This window comes from Pezoporus wallicus, unplaced genomic scaffold (genome assembly GCF_028554395.1).
Source record: "Pezoporus wallicus isolate ANWC-B61680 ecotype Strahan unplaced genomic scaffold, APGP_CSIRO_Pwel_v1 contig_7506, whole genome shotgun sequence".
In the NCBI taxonomy this organism is placed as follows: Eukaryota; Metazoa; Chordata; class Aves; order Psittaciformes; family Psittacidae; genus Pezoporus; species Pezoporus wallicus.
This window is the reverse complement of record NW_026637546.1, coordinates 488,186-507,961: the sequence shown is the minus strand read 5'-3', so window position 1 is coordinate 507,961 and position 19,776 is coordinate 488,186. Positions and strand designations below refer to the sequence as shown.

General features: G+C 43.2%; 1 protein-coding gene across 2 annotated transcripts; it reads left to right on the top strand.

Annotated features, from left to right (window-relative positions):
* The first annotated feature begins 7 nt into the window (after window positions 1–7).
* On the top strand, window positions 8–14,938 carry VLDLR (very low density lipoprotein receptor). 2 transcript variants are annotated; one of them, XM_057406083.1, is made up of 19 exons: window positions 8–152; window positions 4,302–4,421; window positions 5,343–5,465; window positions 6,311–6,433; window positions 7,773–8,144; window positions 8,252–8,374; window positions 8,460–8,582; window positions 9,045–9,164; window positions 9,242–9,367; window positions 9,751–9,922; window positions 10,255–10,479; window positions 10,638–10,756; window positions 11,119–11,258; window positions 11,373–11,514; window positions 11,814–11,960; window positions 12,866–12,955; window positions 13,327–13,404; window positions 13,515–13,684; window positions 14,294–14,938. In XM_057406083.1, exons 1-19 carry the CDS (start codon window positions 14–16, stop codon window positions 14,327–14,329), a joined length of 2,688 nt encoding a protein of 895 aa, XP_057262066.1. In that variant the 5' UTR covers window positions 8–13; the 3' UTR covers window positions 14,330–14,938. The 2 variants fall into 2 exon arrangements, with proteins under 2 accessions (XP_057262066.1, XP_057262067.1); XM_057406084.1 differs by lacking the exon at window positions 12,866–12,955 and having other exon boundaries at window positions 9–152.
* Window positions 14,939–19,776: the final 4,838 nt, after the last annotated feature.

Below are 19,776 nucleotides of genomic sequence, written 5' to 3'. Positions count from 1 at the left end.
TCCCGGCGAGGCGATGCGGTTAGACGGGCAGCACGGAGACCTGAGCGAGGGGGCAGGCAGCCTCGGTCGCGGCGCGAGACGGCGGGCGGTCTCGTGCTGCTGGGCGCTGTACCTGCTGCTTGCCCTCAGCTGCCTGCGCGCCACCGCCGATGGTGAGTGCGGGGCCGGGGGGGGGGGGGGGGGGGGGGGGGGGGGGGGGGGGGGGGGGGGGGGGGGGGGGGGGGGGGGGGGGGGGGTGCTGGGCGCCCACCGCTGAGGCTGCTCGTGCCGCCACCCACAGAAGCAATGTCTTTTTCCGTTCTCCCACCGCCCTTCCCTTTATTTATATATTATTCTTTCTCCTCTGGCCGGTAGCCCGCTGCGCGGGGGGGGGGGGGGGGGGGCTGGACGGAGGGGCCTTCGGGAGTCCTTGCCGCCTGGGTTTGCCCCACGCCCCTCTTGGGTCTGAAGCCGCCTTCCCCGGCGGCCCCTGGCGGCTCACGGGGGCGATGAGGGTGGGCCCGAGCCCCGGCGAGCACCTCTCCTGGGAGCCACCCGTGTGCCGCGGGAGGGTTTGTCTTCCTGCGCGATGCCTCGTGCTGACGGGAGGGTCTACGTGCCTGCGGGGAGGGTAGGGCAGGGCTGGGGCTTTGTCCTGGAGGGAGGAAGAGACGTCCTTGGAAAGCCTGAGGCGTTAAAGGTGCTGTCAAACTACTGTGCAACTTTGGCTTTGTGGCATACAGCAGCATTGGCATGGCTCTGGTTGTGGGCCAACGGTAACCACCGCAGGGGATCTCCACCTGGTGGCAAGGTTGGGTCTTGCCAGCGCCGGTCCCCTGCGGGCCGGGCTCTCTCTCTGGGCGCTAGCAGCGCTGCTCGTGGCGAGCTTAAGAGTTGCCTCCTAGCGCAGGAGCAGCTACCCCAATGGCACATTAAGCCAATTGAATGGTTAATTAAAAATACGTTCCTCTTGAGTGGAAGCAGTAGTTGACTGACTCCTTTCTTCCTTCGGGAACTGAGGTCCAGACTACTCTTGAGGTGGGAAGTGGGCAATTAATGTGTCTGTTATACGACTTTTAGTCTTCCTGACTAATGCCCTAAAGTAGGCCTCAGTGTCAGATCTTTGCTGTGTTGGCAAAGTATGCTTAAAGGAGGATCTTGTAGTCCTCACTGTGCACAGGAGTCTGACGCAGGGTCTGTCAGGTAGAGCCCAACCAGGGCACTGTTGTATCCGACTCTTCAGACAAGGAGGAGAGGAAATATCTGCCTAGTCACTCCTCAGTAGATTGCTTCTATATCCACTCTACAACAGACATGATTAAATAGCTACAGTATGAAGGACCAAGCTGGCAATCACTGAAACTGCTAGTGCACTGTAGTAAGAAATTGTAGCAAGAGATACAAAGTGGAAGGCAACTCTAGGCCACCAAGACAGAGATTCTTTCCCCATTTGAGTTAGTGGCCCCGCCAGTGCTCTCCTGCTTGTAGTTGCAGTGACTCCCCCAGGGTCTGGAGGAGTCTTAAGCTAGTTCCTCTCAAGGTTTCCCAATCGCTGTTGCAAGCTTTTCTGGGACTTGGTGTCAGATGACAGCACACAAGTGTCACATGTTTGCGGCTGCCCAGACAAGTGATCTGACAACTTGCTTAAGGGGCCAAGACAGTGAGGGGAGAGGTATGGGGAAAGCTAGTTTAACTTGGGTAGTCATTGCGACTGTGCTCCTTCACCTTACACGCATTGCTGCTTATGAGCCTACTTCTAGCAAGTACCTACCTGGGGAACAGTAAAAAAATGTGTGTTAGCAATCAGAGGCTGTGAAGTTACTGGTTCTCTGAATATTTTGCCTAAGCCTTATCCCAAGGAGGAGAAAGGTGTAAAGGTGCTTCTTGTGTATGAGTAGCAAGTGAAGAGAAGCCTTGAATTAGTGGCTAATTGATGCTGATCTAAAAATCATTAAGTGTCTGGTGACTGAAGCCGCAGATGAGCTATGACTGTGTCACTACAAATAACAGCAGATTGGGCTTGTAGTGTCATGACTAAGTGATTACCTGGTCTTGCAGGACTGTGCTTGGTGTAAAACATGGCACCACAGTCACTGGCTGGAACTAATCCTTGTCTTAACTGGAGCTCACTCCAAGTGGCCCTTAGAGTTTGATAGGCATCTTCAGAAGTAGCAACAGATGCTGACTTTTACCCTTGTGCACCTGTGTGGGTGTTGCATGCTATCAGTTCCTGTAGTTTGTGAGCTAACAAAAATGGTTGCTCTGACATTTTGAGTGGTATCAGCTGCAAAAGCAATGTAACCTTTTTGGAATGGGTTATTCTAAGTGTTGTAATTGTGAAGTTAAAGCTGTTACTCCAAGCTGAATTACTGTTTCATTTAGCAACATGTGGAGCTTAGCTGCCCTGTAGCATTTGGTCAAAGTGGTGTTATGCTTGTAAGTCACAATATACTAACTAAGCAGTCTTAGCAAGCCTTTTCGGGTTATTCTAGCTTGAAATAGAGTAACTACGGACTGTGGAGTTATTTTGGGATCTTCTGGGTGGCAGGCTTAGTCTAGTATCTCTAGTATGCTATTTTGGGAAAGGTTGACTGTTCTCATTCTGAAAGCCTGGATTGAGAATGTCTCAAAACTACTAGGAGTCAGTTGTTGTGTATTTTAGGTGGTAGTACAGTAATAACTGGAATAATGTGTGACCAGGGCTTGCAAGCAGAAGGCCTCCTCTGTTAGAGGTTACTGGACAACAAGGTGATGTTATGTCAGGTTTAGAGCAAGATGATAGTTGTGGCTTCTGCACCCTCTCTAAGCTGTCTGGGGTGTGCTTTCTAGAGTAAGGCAACCTTCTTGTTTGACAGCTCTTGCCTAAATTATAGTAGCTTTACAAAACATGCTATTAGAAGGTGCATGCAGGTGTGACTCCCATCCTGAAAAGGAAAGGAAGGATGGAAATGCAGAATATAAGAGCTCATGTTCAGTTTTTTGGCACTCTTTGAACGCTGCTCCCATGGAACAAGTTGTTATGGCTTTACTCTGATAAGTGAGTTAGAGTTTACTCAAACAGTAAGACTGCTAAAACATTAGCAGAGCTCAGTAAGCTGCTGTTTCAAATACTTTATTTCTAGCATGAGTTTACGTGAGATACTCAGCAGGTAAAATTGTCCATGTTGTCCTTGTTTATAGTTTGTCCATGGTTTGCAATTGCCCAGTGCCTGATGGCTGGTCAATGTAATGTGAAATGGCTGAATGCTTCCTTCTGCTTGGAAGCTGTCTTGCATTTTGCCTGTCATACACAGAAGATACAAAATAACAAGTAATGTTCTGAAAAATTGATGCCCTTTGTAAGCCCTGGAATGTCAAGACAAACCACGTCTACTAAATGATGCAATAAACCAAGGAGGAGCAGGAGTCTTGCATCATGCTGTGGACATGTGCAGCCAATACTAATGCATGTAGTATAGCATGCTTACAGATTTGCCTGAATGCATTACATGGAACAGCTCTGGCTTAGCTGCTGGAGAAGCAGGCTGTTGTGACAGTTATAACAAAGCTTCAAGGTGAAGTAGGCTGCCTGGAGGGATGGGGTTGTGCAGTTTTGGAGCGGAAGGTAGTCTGAAAAATGCACTCTAAGCATCATGCAGAAAGCAGTACCTTACTCAAGTGTACTAACAAATAAAAACCGTTACCAGTTATGAATCAACAGATCTGATTACAGAAGGAAGTTGTAAATTATCTGTCTCTCTTAGCATTCCCTTTTTTGTATATGAAGGAATGTCTCTGGGTGCCCTTATTTGAGGAGTAACTTGAATCATGAAATCTTATTTAACTACAGAGCAAATATCTAAGCTATATTTACAGACATTTTGGGGATTCTGCTGTAACGCAATAGCAGCAGAGTACTGAAATGCTAGTCTACTTTGACATTAGTGAAGTTTAAACCCCATTTGATTACAACTTGAAGAGTTCTGAGAATGCAGTGCTAAGCACTAGACAGCATAGAAGGATGTGTGCACACGACCTCCCTTGCAACCTCCCATGACCCTGCCTTGAAAAGGCAAACTCAGTAAGAAGAACAATGAGACTGCTTTGCTGTTGTTTGGCAGGTGGACACAGTGCTTAAGCTCTTCACTTGCACTGTGAAGGAAAGCTTCTGGCTTTACTTTCATGACTGAATAAGGTAACTACAAAGATCTGGAACTCTGATCTGGCTTCATGTTGATGTTCTGCAGTTTATTAAGCTGGGTGGCTTCCTAATCAGCAGTGGGGGAAAGCAAGAAAGTATTTTTAAACAAGATTGGGTCTTGCCTGTCTTTTTTTCATTGAAGGTGCAAGAGCAAAATGTGAGGAATCCCAATTTCCATGTAGTAATGGACGCTGTATTCCTTTACTCTGGAAATGTGATGGTGATGAAGACTGTTTAGATGGCAGTGATGAAAGTGCCTGTGGTAAGTAATCAAAATAGTACCTCTGTAGTAATACTTGCTAGTTAGTGGGGGCTAAAGCAAATAGGTGAAGAGATGCTTATCCTATCCAGCATTTCTTGCAGTCAGAATGCAGAGTAAAGGCCAGATTCCCTAGCACAAGTGGGGGACTATCTTGGTGCCTTGTATCCATATGAGGCAGTTGAATTTTCCTGAGTGTTATGAAAGTCTCCTGAAACTGGTGACTAATAGAAAACCTCATGACCAGAAGTTTATTTGCAAAGGTGGTCAAGAACAGAATGCAAGCCTGTTCTCAGTTCTTCCTTGAAGACGTATTAGAAAATATTTGCTATTAGCCTGTAGCTCTTGGCTATTCCATGGTTAAATGCCCTGATTTATTTGTGAAAGAGATGCTGCCGAGTCTCCTATAAACACGAAACCTAGCTTTGGCAGCCAACTCTCGCTTTAAGCATAGAGGCCAAGATAGATGACTAGAAGTACTTAGAGATGAGGCAAAACAGACTCCATATGCAACACTGGTGTGTTTGAGCTGCTGGTCTCCTCAAGCAGACCTAAACTGTTACCTTAGGGTTACATAGTTCCAGGCTTCTGTAATGACAAATCAAATGCCATGATAATAAACTCAAGGTTTGAATATCGGTATCAATAGACCTTACATTAAGTCCAGTGTGTTCAAGGCAGCAGCACAGTCTCCCCCTTAACAACAGTAGTTCTTCAGTGCCTTATGGGAAGAGAAGTATTTCTCTGTGGACAGCATAACTCTCTAGGAAGTTAAACAGTGCTGTCATTAGAGAGGTGGAGGGCAACACCAGACATCCAGGAACTAAGGATATTGCATCACTTTTCTAGGGCAAGGCAGATTACCTCTGTCCTTAACAAACAAAGCTCTGGTCTTTAAATAAGTGGCTGTCTTCTCTCTTGCAGTGAAGAAGACGTGTGCTGAAACTGATTTTGTGTGCGCCAGTGGACAGTGTGTGCCTAACAGATGGCAGTGTGATGGGGACCCAGACTGTGAAGATGGGTCTGATGAGAGTGCTGAACTGTGCCGTAAGTGAACCTGGCTTGTTGGTGCAGGCAAGCCTGCACAAAATAGCATTTTGACTTCTTCTGCTTGCAGTCTGGCTCCCTTCCTAAAGAAAGAATGAACTTGTACTCAAGAGTACCTTTCCAAGTGAGAGCTTGGCTTTGGCTCCTTTAGGTCTTGACAAGGCTTTTTACTACTTAAAAAGATACAGAACTGAGCGGGGACTCTGCACTTGTACCTGGTAACAGATAGCAAGTGCAAGGTTTTGCTGGCAGACAGAAGCAACAAGGACAGCATGCAGGCCTGACCATTACTGTGGCATGTGATCACTGTCCTCCAAGACGACTACTTTGTAAATTAACCAGAGCTGTGTAGGAACTGAGCAACTGACCACATCTTGGAGTGTGGGAAGCAGAAGTGCAGAGGCTTGACTGTGCAGTTTTGTAGTTAGCAGTCCCAGTCTGAGGTGTGGTAACTAGTCAAGGAATATAGGTCTGTTAAGCTTCAATTCTCTGTATCAATAGGATCCATGCTGAACAATACTTCAGCCCCAAGTCTTACTGCATTTTGGTGTTAACTGCTGCCTACTACTATGTATTATAGCTCAGTTTTCTATAGTGTAACTGGTGTGCAGTTGCAAAATACCACTACAAAGATACCCTTAAAATACTAATCTATTAGCAACTGGAAGAATCTCTTTTACTGAACACTACAAAGTAACATAACCTCTCCCATGATGGAGCCATCAGCTTAGATGGATGTTGGTATCTAATTAACTGCAACTTTGTCCAGGGCTGAAGCCTTTCAGGACAGCTGCAAAAACCCAAGATCAGTAGCTCTTAAATTGAACTTAAACTTTTTTTAATAGATATGAGAACATGCCGGGTAAATGAAATCAGCTGTGGTCCTCAGTCAACCCAGTGTATCCCAGTGTCCTGGAAATGTGATGGTGAAAAAGACTGTGACAGTGGTGAAGATGAAGAGAATTGTGGTAAGGGAAGAAACAGTGGCTGCATAACTCTATTTGAAATTGACTTGTCTAGAAAGGAGCTAGTTGGGCAGTATGCCTGGGAAGATAAATTTCTCATGGTATCAGTATCTCCTAAAGCCTACATTGACTTTGTATTCCAGCCTGTATAGCAAAATGGACTTTTTCTAACACTCTTCTACACTGCAAAAGCAGTGTAAGCTGTTCAACATTTATCTTTGGTCTCTAGCTATTTTTTTTCTCCATAGGAATAGGCTAAGTCACGTCAGGCAAACTATCAGAACTTGTTCTCTGCAGAATTTATCAACAGGTAACTCTAGTTGCTGCTTACATTAACAAATGGTCTCCTAAGAGTGTAGCAGAGACTTGTAGCCAAGGGTACAGTACTTTACAGCTCTATCCTGGAGTATTCTGTGCACTTATGTGAAAGTGCAGACTAGGCAAGCTGGGTTTCAGGTCTTTGGGGGACAGCTTCAGGCAGGTTTTCAAATGAAGCTGACACTGCCAGTGTTGGAGTGCAGCATTCCCAACTTTCTTTAATGAACTTATATATATGAGTTGTCTGAGGTGTCCTGAGACAAATCTGCTGCAACCAGAGCCACAGGGCTGGCTTCCATCAAAGCCACCTTACCTGGATGTGCTAGAAAAACACAGATATTCAGATTTTTGCTGTGTGACTGGAGTTGCTGCCTTACTTAGCAAGCACATACATTAATCTGCCAAATCTATAGACAGCATTTCTAATGGAGCTGTTAAAACTGTCAGTCTAGGCATACTGAACTGCTAGCCCCACTCCCATTAAACTAGCATAATTTGTACTAGTGTTAAGTTGTATGGGTGTGCCTAAAACCACTGCATAAACTGGTTCAAGATCTTGATTTGTTATCCCCACTGGTCCAGGCAAAAGGGCCACTGCTGTCCTGGGGACCAGCACTAAACACTTCAATTTCAAACTACAGTGCATGCTGACCATCTGGCTACTTTAGTCTTAGCCTAGAGTTAGCAATTCTCTTACCTTCTGTCTCTGGTTCACAGGGTTTGAGCCTATTTTCTGAAAGGCTCAGTCTGAAGCAGAACAGCTTAGCTGCTTCAGAAGGAAGTTATTTTCACTCAGTAGCTCAAAAATGATGCCTTTCACTCATAACATCCAAAGGCAAGGAAGACAGTTTGTGTGGGCCCCAAGTGTCCTGTGGGTAGTTGGTTAGGCTTTCTTAGAGCCTTACACAGAATGCTGGACTTCTGTCAGCTAACAGCTGGTAAAGAACCTGCAAAGCAAAACACTTGCATACAAATGTCTGCCTTCTTGTGATAATCTGCTAATCTCTTATTTCTATTATTGCAGGCAATGTGACTTGTAGCCCAGCAGAGTTCACATGCAGCAGTGGGCGATGTATTTCCAAGAGCTTTGTCTGCAATGGTCAAGATGACTGCAGTGATGGCACTGATGAGCTGGAGTGTGCACCTCCTACCTGTGGAGTTCATGAGTTCCAGTGCAAAAGCTCCACTTGCATCCCCATCAGCTGGGTGTGTGATGATGATGCTGACTGCTCTGACCACTCAGATGAATCTCTGGAGCAATGTGGCCGCCAGCCTGCACCTCCTGTGAAGTGCTCTGAAAGTGAGGTGCAATGCGGCTCGGGTGAATGTATCCACAAGAAGTGGCGCTGCGATGGAGATCCTGACTGCAAGGATGGAAGTGATGAAATCAACTGCCGTAAGTTAACTTGGCCTTTCTGTAGGGGGTCTTGCTTGGCACCTGTTCTGTTTTCTTTCCTTCAGCAAACCTCAGGAGGTTAAGTATGTAATGACTGTGTCCTCCAGCTTCTCGGACTTGCAGACCAGACCAGTTCAGATGTGAAGATGGTAACTGCATCCATGGGAGTAGGCAGTGCAATGGTGTGAGAGACTGTCTGGATGGCACTGATGAAGCAAGTTGTAGCAATGGTAAGTGTGGGACTAAGCAGGGATTAAGTCTTTGCAGAATATCTCTTGAAGCTCATAGTTGCCTTCACAATCTTCACAATCTTAGTTATTCAGTGCTCTGGACCTGGCAAATTCAAGTGCAGAAGTGGAGAATGCATAGATGTCAATAAAGTCTGTAACCAGCAGAGAGACTGCAAGGACTGGAGTGATGAGCCTCTCAAGGAGTGCAGTAAGTGAATGAACTCATTACACAATGCTGATCTCTAAACATACTTGGATACAGCTTCTGAGCTATCAGATACCAGTTTGGAATGCCCATCTGCACTTTCTTGGTGTCAAACATACAACCAAGAGCAACCTAGTCAACAGGCTAGTAACAAACTACTAAACTGCCTATTGGAATTACTTCTGTATGGCCAGAAGGCACTTGAAGGCATTAGAAACTCTGAAACTTCCAGGAGCCTCAATCTTTCTCTCCTGCTGACAACTTGTAACACAGTAGCATGCTGATAGCTGAGCAAATATGAATTTGAGGAGGGTCTCTTACATGTGACTTCAAGTGTCCAAGCGGTTTATCATATGTGGCAGGCAGTGCTAGAAAATGGGTGGGTATCTGGTAAAGTACTCCACGACTAAGGCTTTAAGCCTAAATAGGTGTGCTGTCTCACAAGTGCCAATTCATCTCTTGTAGACATAAATGAATGTCTTGTGAACAATGGTGGATGCTCTCATATCTGCAGAGATCTTGTTATTGGCTATGAATGTGACTGTCCAGCTGGATTTGAGCTTATAGACAAGAGAACCTGTGGAGGCAAGTATCAAGTAGATTAACATGGACCCTACTGTTAGTAATGGAGATGAGAATAAACTAAATTGTTGTCTTTACAGATATCGATGAGTGCCAGAACCCTGGTATCTGTAGTCAAATCTGTATCAACCTGAAAGGGGGTTACAAATGTGAATGTAGTCGTGGCTATCAGATGGATCTTGCTACGGGGGTGTGTAAGGCAGTGGGTGAGTATGAGCATAAGACCTATATCCCCACTTTAAAATAAGGTAGTAAGTTAGGTACTGCTTATGCTATTGTGGTTTTGACACTAGTTGTTGTGCTATTATCAATATAACTCATACAGATCTGAACACTCCTAGTACTTTAATGATGTCATGATACAGTACTTAAAGCAACCTGACGTAAACTGCTTGCGCCTGCTCACTGGGCAGATGGACCACTCCCTATTAAGGAGGGAGAAGAGATGAGGTATGGTACAGCCAATACTTCTGTCATAATCCACTAGCAAGTGTGAAGTGGTAAATCCTAAATATGACTCTTCAAACTTTTCATAAAAGAACAGTATGTGACTGTATCTCTAGAAATGCAGATAACACTGTTTTAACAGGGAAGGAACCATGTCTGATTTTCACCAACCGCCGAGATATCAGGAAGATTGGCCTTGAGAGGAAAGAATACATTCAGCTAGTAGAGCAGCTAAGAAACACTGTAGCCCTAGATGCTGATATTGCTGAGCAAAAGCTTTACTGGGCTGACTTTGGCCAAAAAGCAATCTTCAGGTAAATGGACTCAGCTTCTGAACCCTAATGTGCTCCCCTAAACCATCCCACATTTTACCAAAGAGATACTTCTCTAGGCTTTGGTGATGAGAACTATTTCCTGATGTCCTAAAGAAAAAGTACAGTAGATGCAAGTTCCCACAACTGGCAATGTGTATGCTTATTGCATTTTAGTAACTGCTTCTACAGTTTTGAAAAAGACACTGTGGAAAGTCACAAATGCATCTTCTGCGTTGTCTGCCTGACAGCTGCATGCAATATTTGCTGAGGCATACCAGGTGGTAGTATCTGTGGAGGAAGGGGGTTGAAAACAAGTAATTCTTGTCTTCTAGTGCTTCTATGGATACCCGTGATAAAGTTGGAACACACGTCAGAATCCTGGACAACATACATAGCCCTGCAGGAATTGCTGTTGACTGGGTTTATAAGAACATCTACTGGTCTGACTCAGCATCAAAGACCATCTCAGTGGCTAGCCTAGATGGCACAAAAAGAAAGGTTTTGTTTCTTTCTGAGCTGAGAGAGCCAGCTTCTATTGCTGTAGATCCTCTCTCTGGGTGAGTATTTGTCCTGGTCCTCTTAAAAAAGTGGACCTACCAGGTACTCCATGTCCTGATAACTGATTTAGGTAGCCTTTGTTAGTTATTGGTCATAATTAAGAGTGATACTACACAGTACTTATAGTGCATCATACAACATAAATTCTGCTTCACAGCTTTATGTACTGGTCAGACTGGGGTGAGCCAGCAAAAATTGAAAAAGCAGGAATGAATGGATTTGACAGACAGCAGCTTGTGACAACAGAAATCCAATGGCCTAATGGAATTGCTCTAGGTATGTTGAACTTGTCTGTGTGCCAGAGACATTTTGGAGCTTTAGCAATTTGTTTGCTGCAAAAGCCAAGGTCATCCTTCAGAGAACTATTTTCAGCTTCTGAGAATGGGAAGCTCCTGCATGCCTGGAGAAACTGCAACAGGCACAGATAGCACCTCTCAGATACTGAAATGGTTACTTTTCTTACACTGCTCTATATCATAGTTAAGGCACAGACCATGTAGGCAGCACTGCAGCAGTACGGTAAGAAACTAGGGGAACACTGCAACTATTCTTGAATCTGTGGGTGTTTCAACTTTTGCAGGAGACTTTGGTGATGTTCTCCATGTATATAGTAAATATGTTTGGTATTTTCCTCCTAGACCTTGTAAAAAGCCGCTTATACTGGCTTGATTCTAAACTACATACACTGTCAAGTGTGGACTTGAATGGTCAGGACCGTAGAATTGTGCTAAAGTCTCATATGTTCCTTCCTCATCCTCTTGCTCTCACAATATTTGAGGTAAGAATGATTTTCTGTAGTAACTGTCAGAGATCCTCTTGCTAGTACATAACTACCAGTTATGCTGCTGATAGCAGTGTGGAGGTAATGGGATGCAATGACTTTCTCTTCTAGGACCGTGTGTACTGGATTGATGGAGAGAATGAGGCAGTCTATGGTGCTAACAAATTTACTGGAACTGAACTGGTTACCCTAGTGAACAACCTCAATGATGCACAGGACATCATTGTGTATCATGAACTTGTTCAGCCTTCAGGTAACCCTAATGGGGTTTATAGTATATAGTATACACAGCACTGCCCTGCTTGAATGATGGCAAAAGGTATTCCTTCCCTGTATAGCTATCTACTTTGCTTAGAGTGCATGGAGCTTCATAACACAAGCAACCCCACTAGGGTTGAGAGAGGGTCTAATTGTAATTCCTCTTCCTTAGGCAGAGCAGGTACAAATCTGTAACCTGCAGAGACAAATAGCTCTACGAGAGCTAGTGAGCAAATAATTATGCTATACCTATTGAATACAAAGGCTCACTCTTAACAACTTTTGTACCAACAGGCAAGAATTGGTGTGAAGAGAACATGGCAAATGGAGGCTGTAGCTATCTGTGCCTGCCTGCTCCTCAGATAAATGAACACTCTCCAAAGTACACTTGTACATGTCCTGTTGGATACTTCTTGCAGGAGGATAGTCTGAGATGTACAGGTATGGTAACATGACTGAAGTATTTCCCAGGATAGATGGGGAAGAAGTAGGGGTACTGAACCTGCTGGAGGCAAATATGGTAGCATAGGCTGTGACAGCTTTGCTTGGCTTAAACTGATATAATTAATCTTGGAGGGGTGGTCTTCTAGCATGCATTAAGATGGCCCTCAAAGTCTGCAGGTGCTGTACAAAGTTCATGCTTGGCTTCTGTATCATCATCATTTGCAACAAGACCTTATACCTCCATGCCTTTCTGGAGACAGCAAGCACATGCACAAAGCATACTAAGCCCTTTTCTTATAAAACAAGGGGTATAAACTAATATGGCTCTACAGTGTATAAACAGTGTTGAAAAGCTGATAGGTGACTCTTGCTAGCCAGGGACCTCCTTTTGTGGTCCAAACATGCTGCTACTACCCTCAGCACTGACTGTATGGCAGGCTTGTTTGTCCAGTGGAGTGGATAGAGAAACTCCAAAGTACTACTTACTATATTGCGTATTGATTCTGACTGCCACAGTTGGAGCACTGAATGCAGGGATGCTGTTCGTCATTGGCTGCTCTAAAGGGTTGCTATAGAAATTGAAGACTACCTAACCAATAAACTTACAGAATTAAAATGCCACTTGGAAAACCTGAAGTGAGAAATGGGGTGGCTTACTGTTGTCATGACTCTAAATACCTAGATTCATGCCTGATTAACTGTCTATCCTTGTTCTTGGAATTAATTTTGATCAGAAACCTTCAGCTGAGCGTGTGCTAGTGAAAAAAACTAATGTCAGTGTTTCCAATAAAGCTAACGGGCTGCATGATCACTCTGCATCTGCTAAACATTTGCTACCATGGCTCTCATAGCTAAGCCATTGCAGGACTTCAGGATTAATTGGGTTCTTGCTCTATAATTAGTTTCAGGTACTGGAACAACTGTGGCTTACACTGAGGCTAAAGATACCAGCACAACAGAAAAATCTCCAACTGTTGGACTAGTTCCTGGAGGTACTGGTCCCAATAACTCAGACTGCTGAACATTTAGAGAAATTAAATGAAAGCTGACCCACTAGTCTACTTGAAGGTTTCTCCTTTGCATGCAAATAGAGAACACAGGCCAGGTGTGTGTAGTACAGGTACAGCAGCTGGAGCTGTAACAGAGCTAGTTCACTTACGACAGCATGGAACCTATAGGTTCCATGTAATTCCAGGAGTGCTCAGAAAAGGCAAGAAATACAGCTTCCTACTAATACAGGATGAAGCCTGCTAGGCTGGTTTCTGTGGTGTTACTGAGAAGCTTCTGGGCTTGGGGATTGCTTGCATCTGACAGGCTGTCAGCCAGTCAATAAGCAAGCTTACTACTTGAAATTCTCATGCAGGTTTCAACATCAGTAGTACAACATCTGAAGTAACTGCAGCTGGAGGAACATCAGCAGTTTGGACTGTTCTTCCTGTCGGTGAGTACAGCATTCACTGGCTTTCAGGACTCATTGTGGTGGGACAAGCCACTCTGTCAGGAGCTTGACTCGACTGTACTCCATATTTGCCATCTGTTTTTCTCCCTAAGTATTGCTGGTAATGGCTGCAGTGGTCGCTTACTTCATGTGGCGTCATTGGCAGCACAAGAACATGAAAAGCATGAATTTTGATAATCCTGTCTACCTGAAAACTACAGAAGAGGACCTTACAATTGATGTTGGAAGACACAGCGCTTCAGTAGGACACACCTACCCTGCAGTAAGTAGACCTATTGACATGTGAGACTCCAGGTTAATCCTCAGAGCAGACATAAAGACTGCCAAATGGTACCTGACTTCAGGAGAAGTCTCTGCTCTTGAAGGCTGCTTGCTGCAGTGGAGAACTTGTAGGGTTCCAGCAAGAAAGCTGGAGAGGGACTTTTTGAAAGAGCATGTAGTGATAGGACAAGAGGTAATGGCTTTAAACTGAAAGAGGGTAAACTTAGATATACGGAAAAAATTCTTTACTGTGAGGGTGGTGAGGCGCTGGCACAGGTTGTCCAGAGAATCTGTGGCTGCCCCATCTCTGGAAGTGTTCAAGGCCAGGTTGGATGATGATTTGAGCAACCTGCTCTAGTGGAAGGTGCCATTGCCAATGGCAGGGGATTTTATTGGGTGATCTTTCCAACCCAAACCATTCTATGATCTGAACTTGTCCTTTTAATCAGGTTTAAAGTTGTAGTAGGCAACTACTGTCCTATACCTGAGATGGAGTAATTAGTGCTGAATGTCCTCATAGCCTGCAGAACTAGCCCATTTCAAACTGCAGTGTAGTAGTGATTTCTTTTGTAACTGTTACTAGTAGTTAACTTGTACTTATTTTATACAGATATCTGTTGTAAGCACAGATGATGACATGGCATGAGCACTGGATCAGCAATTGCTTCCGGTTTACTTGTGTTTTACACTCTTTGGGGATAGTAACCAGGTTTGTGGCTGAAAGACTTCCTCCATTCTTGGAAGAAAGAAGATACTTTATGTATGGAACACTTATGTAAATAACTTTTATACACCTTAACAACAAACTCTGTAAATACCTGTCCACAACAATTCAGCTTTTGGTGGTTACTGTTTTATCGGTAACCCTTGGATTGGTCAGTCAGTAACACCACTGACCAAATATAGAGCACTTTCCATAGAAAGCCATATTCCAGCCACAACTTGTAACACCTGTACATATGTGTATAGGCCACTTGTAAATACTATTCTTGGAAAATCACTGTCAAGCACTTTGAAGTATTTCAAATGTAAATTATTGTACACTGTGTTTTCCAATAATTTGGGCAATGGCAATAGGAAAAAACGGGTTACTATGATTGCCAAAAATTTGTAAACATAAGTAATTTTGTATGTATGTTTGGAACAATCTTGTCTCTTACCTCTTGGAGAGATACAAGTATGAATGCTCTTTAAGAAACCACCATAAATTTTACATGTGGAGAAGGGGAAAAAAATAAAAAATGAAGCAGTTAAAGTATTGGTCTCCATTATTACATTAGCACTGAAGTTAAATAGAGTATCTCCTGATAGTGTGCTACAGTATCTCCTTATTTAGTGTGCTACACTACTACTTCCAGCCAGCACATGAAGTTTCTTTTAATTTATTTCAGCAGTACTCAAGATTGCTAAGACAGTACTGACCTGCCAGGTACCTGTTTATAATGTATTTGTGAGAGTAATACTCGGCAGGGTACTGGATCGGTGGGTCGCCTTTCACAGGAGTACAGCTGGACTTCCTAAGTGAGGACTGACTATGGCTAAAAATATTCAAACACTATAGCAAGCTGTTAGGAAGTAGCACTGACAGATGCTACATGGAGACAGACCAAAGCATTGTCTGCCATGTAAGTGTAGGGTCCTTGGAAAGGATGTTGTGCACAAGCCCATGGTGATACCAAGCTGTTAGTAGCTGTTCTTCATTACCATGCCAGTGTAAGTTGGATCTTAGTAGCTGTTCCACCTATACAAAGGAAGAGCAGAGCTGTGACTTGGCAGCCTGCTTCTGGATTTATTGTCTGAAAAACCCCTATTGCTACCTGTGTAATGACAGAAGTCCCCTGCAATAAGCATGAATAAGCTAATGTCCCCTTCCCTGGGGAAACTTACTCCATTGTAATGGCTCTAGGAATACTGTACCTGGAGTCTTTCTCTTGGGTGACTGTAAGAGTGAAAAATAAATCGTACAACTCTTCTGGATCCAGGAAGGTGATGTTAATCTTGATGGTAATTACTTGGTACTATACTACCTGAATGTTAATTTTAGTAGCATCAAGTATGTTTCTTACCCTCTACACAAGCATAGTTCATTCATTAGGATTGAATTAACTTACAGGTTCTGATGTCTTCAGGCATTTTGCTGGGTGATCAAGTTTGGAGTAAAAAAAGAAAAAGCTTTTGATTTTTATGGTGTAAATACTTTTTAGTCTCCAACTAAGTACAGTGTAGTTTCCCTAACCCTTAATAGTTTCTTTAATGACAAATAATTTTTCTGGGATAAAGTTGCAGTTTCTTCCCCTGACACTGGGATCTTAGCCTTGCATTGCCACCCTGTAACTACTGTAGAAGGAGGTGCTACTTCACTGTTGCTGATCTTCCCCTTCAAGGTGAAGAAGAAAGGATGCAGGTTCAAAGCTACATAGTTTGCAGGAAGTGAAAATCTCCAGCCTATGCTTTAGTGATGATTCGTTAAATCACTCTTAATCAATCATGTCTCTAAAATAGTAACAATAAAGATCTTGTCAGAACTTGAGTCAGTTCCTAGGCTTGGTTCTAGTGCAAGTTATCCTTGCAGTTACAGTTGAAGTCTGCTTTCTTAATGGTCTTCTGTGTACTGTGGATTTCTTTCTTGACAGATGAGGACAGCTGTCAGCTTCTGAAGGTTTAAAGAAATAGTTTCTAGCAAGCTTGCTACTCTCTGGGGAGTTGAAGCTTCTAGCCAGCTATCTCTGGCAACTCTTGTCTGGCTGTAAACATTTTCAGTATCTGGAATGCATGTGGACTAAAATGTCTTATGAAGATTAAAATGTAGGCAGAACTCTAAAGTTCTGGCCAAGAGTACTATATTTTGCTGAGTACTTTCTGGGATAAAGTGCTTTCATATCAGCCTAATATGGAAGGATTATTAGTTACGGGATAGAATTAGATTTTTTCAGTTATATGTTTAACTTGGGATGCTACAAGGTATTTGTGTTGAAATGTGAGAAAACATAATTGTCGTTCAGCTTGTTGGTTTTAAATTTGCATGCCAGCTATGTACAGGCAAAATGCTCTGCTTTTTCAGTCTCTGTACAGAAGATAAACGGTTCTGGTTTTGTTTTTTTGGGTTTTTGTTGTTTTTTTTTTCTGAAGTTCATTGCTGTCACTAGTATCATACCAAAGGGCATGTGGAGTAGACTGATACTGACACTTCTTCCCAAGGTTATAATTCAGTTTAATTAGCAACTTAAATCTATTTTGTGAACCTGAGATAGTTCTCGGGGAAACTGGGGTCTCTAGGAACTTGTTTTCTGACTTTAGTCCTATGTGCTGAACATAATTGTCAGAATAGCACCTTGGCAGACAAAAGTAGTTTCTGTAGTCTATAGCAGATTTAATACTTCACCAGATAAAACTTCTGTGCCTTCAAATAGCGGGAAGGAGGAGGTGATACAAGATGTACTGTACCTAGTTGACGGTATTGTTTGGTTCTTAATCTCACTAGGTTTATTCTGCCCTCCCCTCCATTTTTGTATTACAAAATTGTTGTTTACTTCCGCAGCAGGCTTGGAGAGGAGTCTGGGATTCCTTCTGTAGAAACAGTTCCAACTTGCATAGATAAATGCCTTACTATTTGAACAAATTTTTTCCCTTGCCATCTGCAACTGTTTAACTCTGTTTTATTGATCTGTCATGTGTCTGTCTTGGCATCTAGTGAAGGTGGCATAGCAGTACTGAACATTACTGTGGCAGCAGCCTGTGACTGTACTGTGACCACTAAGTGAAGTCTCGGAGATCGTGAGATCATCATTGTCTCATCTGCTCTGCTTGCGGTCTCATGGGCTCCCAGAGCAATGGGACATTAATATCTTGTTTGTTCAGGTTTCACTGTTCAGATGGCTGTGTATTCCTCTTGAAGAGTTTGCTACTAATAGACACATAAATATGGCTTTAGCTGGTTATTGAAGTAGTATTCAAGGTAATGGCATAATTTTTGTTTCCAAGCTGAATGAAAAGCCCTCTGGTTCTAAATACTGCATGTTTCTGTTCTGCATCTGCTAACGAGTGTGAGCACACAGCTAGTTTTGCAACTGGCTTTTTCTCTCCCTTACAAATATTCAGATTTCTCTTAATGCTGTCCCTTTGCTCCCACATTTTTTCTGCCTCCTATTTGATCTGCCTTTGAGCAATAATTTGAAATATCTACAGTGCCAGCAAAAAACAGAGGAAAATGAACATAAGGGAATTGAAGTTTCTCAATTTCTCACTTCTTCCCCTTCTGTACCTCATTCTGCTACAGGTAGCTGCAGTGTGCCTTTTCCCAACCCAACTTGTATTTGCTTACATTTTTAATGGACATACTTTTTCTTTTTTTCTTGCTATCAGGTCTCTGCTGAAACAATGAAGATCTGTTTATCTATTTTTCATGTAAGTGCTGAATCTTGCTAGTTTAGGAAAAGGGACAGAGACAAGAACTCAAGCTAAAAGAAATGGGATGGGAGACCTCAGATAAAGGAAAAAGCTTGCAGATGCACTCTTCATTCTATTATCTTGGATGCAAGTGAAAGCCTGCCACTACTTTCTATAGATATGCCACATCATACCTATGAAGAAACATGCTCCCATTCTTCCTTTGAGCTGCCTCACAGCAGGGTTCAGTATTGTCACTTACTGGAAGAAGGTGGTTGAAGAGGTCTGTTCTGTTGAAGTGCAGAAGTTAATATATTCCTGGCTTGGTGTTTTCTGCTTATTTTTTGTCAGAAAAAGCTTCACAATTTGCCCATACTAAATGAAAAAGGTCTTTAAGAGCAGGAAAGGGACAGAGAGGCTGTGAAATCACAGTTGCTGTATATGTAGGCTGCTGAACATTGAAAATGAAGACTGTGGAAAGGATGTTTGTTTTAATTTGTCCTGCACAGCCCTAGTCAGGACACTTAACACGCCTATGTCAAGCCATGGAAAGTGCTTCATATCATATATGGAAAAAAACCCAAGCACTACAATCTGGACAGCCTACTGAAGGCTAATTTAACTAAAACACTTTCTGGTCTATAATGAATTGTTTGAACATAGGAAACACCATGCATTAAATCAAGACAAGTGACAGTTAAAACCAAATATATTTTTTTGCTGTGGCGATATGCTCTGTATTAAAGCTGAGGAGGTGGTTGGTTTTTTTTTCCCCACCTTCTCTAGATATGCTTGGAGTCAAAATTCAAATACATGGAAATATTTTACTGTACTGACAGTGCATAGATTTAAAACAAATAGTTGGACAGTAACCTGAAAGGATTAACTTAACATTTAGAACAGTTGTTTCCTCCAGTGGAAAGTATTTATTCTTGAAAGAGCTCTTGGAAAGGCTGAGCACTGAATACAGCGAACACCGTAACAGTCTAGAAGCAGTGCTGCAGGCTGTAAGGTCCCTTTTGTGGATGTTTGCAAGTGAGCAGTGATGGTTCTGTTTGAGCAACTTACTCATTTGGGGGGGCTTAAATATATGAAAACTTACCCATCCATTTAAATTAAGACTTAGACTTTCTAGTTAAAGAAAGGTAGCCTGTGATTTGGTAGTTGTGTAATGTGTTGTGGTTGCAGTTTTTAGCTCATGAACTCAACAGTAGAGTATGTGCTATAAGAGATTGTTCATTCCTCTCAGGCCTGGATTGCAAATGTGCTTAGAAGGCTATGTCTCGTGGGGACTTAGAAATATAAGTAACTTATTTAGTGAGGGGTGGTTAAGGAACAGTCTTTATGTTCTTAATTTGGGCTTTCCCCTCATGCCAGGGTACTGTTACCACTGTAGTAAAACTTAATGGATGCAACTCCACACACACTGCATGGAGGTACTAGTGCGTGATCAACCCTTATATTTGCCCTTAGACGTTCAACGCTTTCTCAATATTCTTCTGTCCAAATTGGGATGTTACAGCCTGCATTGGAGGACAATAATATGGGTAAAAACTTGAGAACTGAGGGTTGTGCTCAAGGGGTTGGGTTCCACCTGGAGGTGGGTAACAAATGAGGTACCATGAGGTCTATCCTGGAGTCAGTGCAGTCCAACATTTTTATCAGGAACTCTGAGAAGCACATGGAGGATAAATAGGTGTTAGGGGC